Source organism: Coptis chinensis, chromosome 9 (assembly GCF_015680905.1).
Source record: "Coptis chinensis isolate HL-2020 chromosome 9, ASM1568090v1, whole genome shotgun sequence".
Taxonomy (NCBI): domain Eukaryota; kingdom Viridiplantae; phylum Streptophyta; class Magnoliopsida; order Ranunculales; family Ranunculaceae; genus Coptis; species Coptis chinensis.
The window spans coordinates 82,823,762-82,829,044 of NC_141464.1; the positions used below are offsets into that span (position 1 = coordinate 82,823,762).

Below are 5,283 nucleotides of genomic sequence, written 5' to 3' on the forward strand. Positions count from 1 at the left end.
TCAATGAACGTGAAGAAACTAAAACAAACTTCATTATTTTACCTGGGAAGAAACTAACTAGCTGGCAAACCAGTAAGATGTGGTGGATTGCCAAATGCTATAAAGGCTTTGTACGTTGTGGAATTCCATATATGTGTATATATGTATGTGATCAGGGGAAAATATAAAGACATGTACGTATGTTTTTCTGAACAGCACTTTTTCGAAAGCGGAGTGGTTGTGTGCAAATATGGGGATGTGTCCCACTTGATTCTCAATTGTCTTTTCTAAATTGGATTGCTGGATTTGCTGCTATGTGGATTCATATACAAGAACTTGGAGATTTTACCAGACTGGAGACCACATCAACAAGTAGTCAGCAATTTGAACCCGTTACATGATATAAAGATCAGATACCTCATACATACATATAAGCACAATTTGATTTAAGGTCATCAGTGGCATTGCCCAAATCGTTAACAATCAAGCTAGTTTTGGGGTGTGGGCCTTGTGAGGGGCCATTGATGGTTCCTGGAATTACCTGCGTCACCAACCCGAGTCAGAAAACGAGTCACCTTCTTTAAATACAACACCTCATTTCCTTAAATACCCCTTTATCACAACTCCTCCTTTCTTCTTCTTCTTCTTGCATACTTACAATCGCAATTACTTAAAGGTAATTTCTTTATTTGACTTTATTTTTTTTTACCCGTTATTGTTTATTTGATTCCAATTGTTTAAAATTTGCAAAATTTTGTAGTTCTATAGTTTTTGATATTGTTAAGAGTTAAATTAGGGGTTTTTTTTATTAGTTTTGTGCAAAGTTTATCTCTTTATGCATTTCTTGTGGTTTAGTTGGTTGTGACGATTCATTCATGCTACTCATTGTTTGTGGCTTCTAAGGTTATTATTCCTAACTTGTCTATGCAATTTTATCAGTGATAATTTGTTTTGGTTTTAGGGGTTTCGACTCTTAATTTGGGATAAATATTGATAATTATGACCACTCCTAAGGTGAGGCGTCCTCTAAAAGGGTATGTAGGGAACAATAGGAGGAGGAAGTTGCTAGATGTTGACCTCAATGTTCCTCCAGGTGAAGCTCTGGAAGGGAGGGCAGGAAATGCTGCAAATCCACAGCTGCCGCCGCCACCACCACAGAGAGGTGAGCAAGAATCAGGAGGCAGCTGTGGTTTTCCAGTTTTGCAAGAACCTGCTATGATAGATGTAGAGGCGATTGATGATGAAGTTGTCATATCCTCCTAGGCGTTTTGCTGAAGTATGATTTCTTACTATTTGTTTTTGTTTGATACACTTTGTGTTGATGTTAGCTTTAGATGCCTTCGTGGAACTGAATTCTTGATTTGATTACTTCAGGAAAAGAAGAAGGCTAGAAGGAACAATAATGTAGTTGTGCTTGAAGCTCCACGTGTGCACCCAGGAAATTCAGGTTTGTCATCTTTTGTTTCGAACTTACATGTTATCATATACGCTGTAGCGTGAAGGAAAGAATGTGCTGTTATAGAAATGCCTGTTGAAGAATAAGGTTAACTAGGTTTGATTACCATTCTTATATGCATGTCCTTCTCATGGATAGGGTGTTTGTTGGAATTTACCCTATGAAATACCGTAGACGACTGCTAGCAGGCTACTCAAGTTGTGAGTTGCATACATATACAGTATACACAACAATCTAAATACATTGACACACACATATGTCCACATCCGACATGGATGCAAAGGGTCTGACACGGCGAAGTACTGAATTAAGGAATATCACATACTATTTGTGTACGCATCATGTCGACATGGACACTTATCCGACACAGATTATTTCTAAAATATGGCTAGGCCATGTAACATAGCATTTGAGTAAGTCTATCAAAATAGCAATATTCTTTTGTGTTAACAGTTAACTCCAAGCACCCAAAAGTAAAAAACGTATGCATCTCCTTACACCCAATATCTCATCTACTACCTTTGTCGATGTCCTTGATATTCTTTCAATTGCTCTTTCGTATATATTGAACCATATCCATGTCGACATCCTTATAATCACTTTTGTTTAGGAACTGTATACTTTCTTCCTTATTTCACTCTAAGTTTGCAATGAAGATGGAATCTTAAAGTCTATTATTAAATTATCACCAAGACCACTTTAATCCCAAATTCCCAAGTTTGATAGTTTGAAATTGGAATCTCAGAACTAACCTTGTTTTTTGCGTGAATGCTTTTCTTAAATGCTGTAGATGTACTGCCTGTTGAAGATGATTTGAATGAACCTACCATTGGTGAGAAACTTGCAAGTTTAGAGTTACTTGAAGATGATAAAGTCAAAACTCCCGAAATAGAGATGACTTCTCTCAGCACTAAGCCACCAAGTGCAGATTCGGTTCATGTGTTGCTCAAGCAGGCACTACTTGCTGATGACCGTGCATTATTGTTGGATTGCTTGCACACGCAAGACGAAAAGGTTTGACACTCTTATGTCTTATCCTAACAAAATAGGGTTAAAGTAAAATTTTACTAAAATTTTAATTAATTTCTGGGACCAGGCATGTATTCTTTGTCTTTAGATGTTAATATGCCTATGCTGCGTATCTGTTAACTTGAAAGATATTACTGGCCATTTGTTGCCAATGCCATTGTCTGTACTGTACTGATCAGCACATTGGATTCTCTCAGGTTATTGCAAATTCAATCTCCCTTTTGACTCCATCAGACGTTCTCAAGCTCTTGGATTTCTTGATTTCTATAGTTCAGTCAAGGTAAATTGTCTGTGATATTCATGGGTTGTTGGATTACACACATCTGATATTTATGAATGTTTTAACTGGTTACCTCTGTACCATACAAATCTGTGTCTGAACCTTGAATTCACAAAGTACAGAACAGAAACATTTTTTGTTCTCCCCCCTTTTCATCCGAGTAAAATTTGATTGGAGTCAAAACAAAATTAGCACTTCCATTTATGGTTGTTATTTTTGTATCCAAATTCCAAAACACTTTGGTGGATTTTAATATTGTGCATTTTTAATACCAGGGGTGCAGTCTTAGTTTGTGCGCTCCCGTGGTTGAAAAGTCTGCTTCTTCAACATGCAAGTGCTATTATGTCCCAAGATTCTTCTATACGTGCACTGAATTCTTTATATCAAGTCTCTCTATCTCTCTCTTGTAGAGGTATACTGTATTGCAACCACAAATTCAGATGTTTTCTGACACAGATTTACTTCCGTTTTATTTACTATCTGGATATTTATTTGTCTTGCAGATTATTGAGTCCAGAGTTTCGACTTTTCAGTCAGCTCTTCAGCTATCTAGTGTTTTGGATTACCTTTTTGTAGGGGTGAGTGAACTTAGATTTATAAAAGGAGGTCTTGGTGATAATACTTCTTGCTAATCCTATTTCACTTTCAACAGATTTATGATGACATGGCTGATGAGTCAAATACTTTTTCACCCACTATTTATGAAGACAAGGATGAAAGTGATGAGGATGAACCTGATGATGCTACAGAAACTGATAATGAGAGTGATGAACCCCCACCAATAAATGGTTTTAGTGATCTTGATGTGAGTGATGGCATGAGTGAGTGACATTATTGTTAGTAATGGATGCAGGTATTTGGAAGAAAGGGTGTAGAACTCCACCATACAGATGTATCGTCCCATTTCTGCAGACGCTACGGGTATCCATCGCTTGCTGCTTGTGGTGTTGTATTAAAGCCTCAGGGTTTTATGCAAAGTTTTGACCTTAGGCGATTGTATACTTTTTCAATGCGTTTATATGAATTATTATTTTATGCTAAATTGTATCCATCGATTGCTGCGTTTGGTGTTTGTATTGTTGCGTTTAGCATCAGGATTTTACTAAAGTTTAGACCTTACGTGATTCTATACAATTCTAATGCGTTTGTATGAATTACAGTTTTAGGTTCAGAGTATCAAGAACGTGTTTGGAGTAAAAAATCCTGACCTTTAGTGCCATGCATCACGTTCTAATGACCTGGGAACCCCCTCAACCCTCCTTGATGTCCATATGAGCTTTACATGTAGCAAGTATGAGAATGAACTAGAAGTAGACAACTCGTAACTATTCTCTGGCTCAGTAACAGTTGTTCCCATGAACACCCTTGCAGTTTCATGTATTTGTCACCAAGGTTGATGCTTCATCTTTTCTCCTCTTTTTCCAAAAACAGCACACGCAGCTCTTCCAAGTGTATTGTCTTGTTCAATGTTCCATCTTCTATTTTAATCTCTTTTCTCACCTCCTCGGCCATTTCAGGAGCTAATAGTGACGTGAAATATAATGCCCAGTTAAACAGTTTAGCGTTTTTTTCATCCACGTTACATATATAAGCAACTCACAGAAAACAATTCGATCCCCCATGGTTGATACTGCAAGTCCCATGATTAAATAGATTTTCTAAACAAACAAACCTACAAGAAGAAGATCTTCCTTCACCATCTATCAAGAGCTTGACAGATCAAACTATTCTTTTATCAACTCTTGCACGACGCTCGTGTCTTGGTCACTTACTCAGCAATAACATAACAGTTGATTTTTCGATACATACGATGATATGAAATGAAGTACTTACAGATGTCTCAATACCGAAATAGAAGCAGCAGAACATACCCGAACCAGCGCAGTGCCACCTATATATATTTAATATTCTTGGCGTGTACATAACTCTGTGACTCCTTCAAACGTAGTTTACCACAAGGCCGAAAATATCGGTCGATTTATCGAAAAATCGCCGATATATATCGTTTTTTCAGCAATCCGACTTCGAAAAATCCGAAATATCGGCTCCGAAAATTTAATATTTTTTAAAACGATATATATCGGTAAAACCGATATAAAGATATATATCAGCGATATATTCCGATGTATTCGATATATATCGTTTGACTTGGTTGGACAGTTTGACTTTTGACCGATTTTGTTGACTGTTGACCGATATATAATGATATATCCCGATATATATCATTATATATCGGTGATATTTTCGATATATTCCGATTTTTTAATTTTTTTGAATATTATCACCAAAATGGGCAAAAACGATTTATCTCTCCGACATATCGATATATCCGATATATATCTTTTTTTGGCCTCTCCGATATATCCTAATATCCCGAAAAATTGGGCCTTGGTTTACCAAATTCACCAAGCGTTTAATCTCGGCTGTTTCTTAAAATTATTCATGATGGCACTTGCTTCTGAGATTTGAAAACCGTTTTAGTAAAAGAAACACACACACACACACAATATATAACTCTTCCAAAAGTTCTCTTATAAGT

At 36.7% G+C, this 5,283-nt stretch overlaps 1 protein-coding gene across 1 annotated transcript; it reads left to right on the forward strand.

Annotated features, from left to right (window-relative positions):
• Window positions 1–249: 249 nt before the first annotated feature.
• On the forward strand, window positions 250–3,786 carry LOC147478790 (uncharacterized). Its single transcript, XM_086584478.1, has 8 exons — window positions 250–655; window positions 941–1,255; window positions 1,354–1,426; window positions 2,226–2,449; window positions 2,662–2,744; window positions 3,020–3,131; window positions 3,248–3,322; window positions 3,397–3,786. Exons 2-8 carry the CDS (start codon window positions 1,217–1,219, stop codon window positions 3,571–3,573), a joined length of 783 nt encoding a protein of 260 aa, XP_086440604.1. The 5' UTR covers window positions 250–655; window positions 941–1,216; the 3' UTR covers window positions 3,574–3,786.
• The last annotated feature ends 1,497 nt before the right edge of the window (window positions 3,787–5,283 follow it).

Coding starts and splice junctions, on each gene's coding strand:
- LOC147478790 (XM_086584478.1), top strand. CDS start 1,217: ATGATGAAGTTGTCATATCCTCCTAGGCGTTTTGCTGAA. Junction 3,132..3,247: donor CACTGAATTCTTTATATCAA/GTCTCTCTATCT, acceptor TTTGTCTTGCAG/ATTATTGAGTCCAGAGTTTC. Junction 3,323..3,396: donor TGGATTACCTTTTTGTAGGG/GTGAGTGAACTT, acceptor CACTTTCAACAG/ATTTATGATGACATGGCTGA.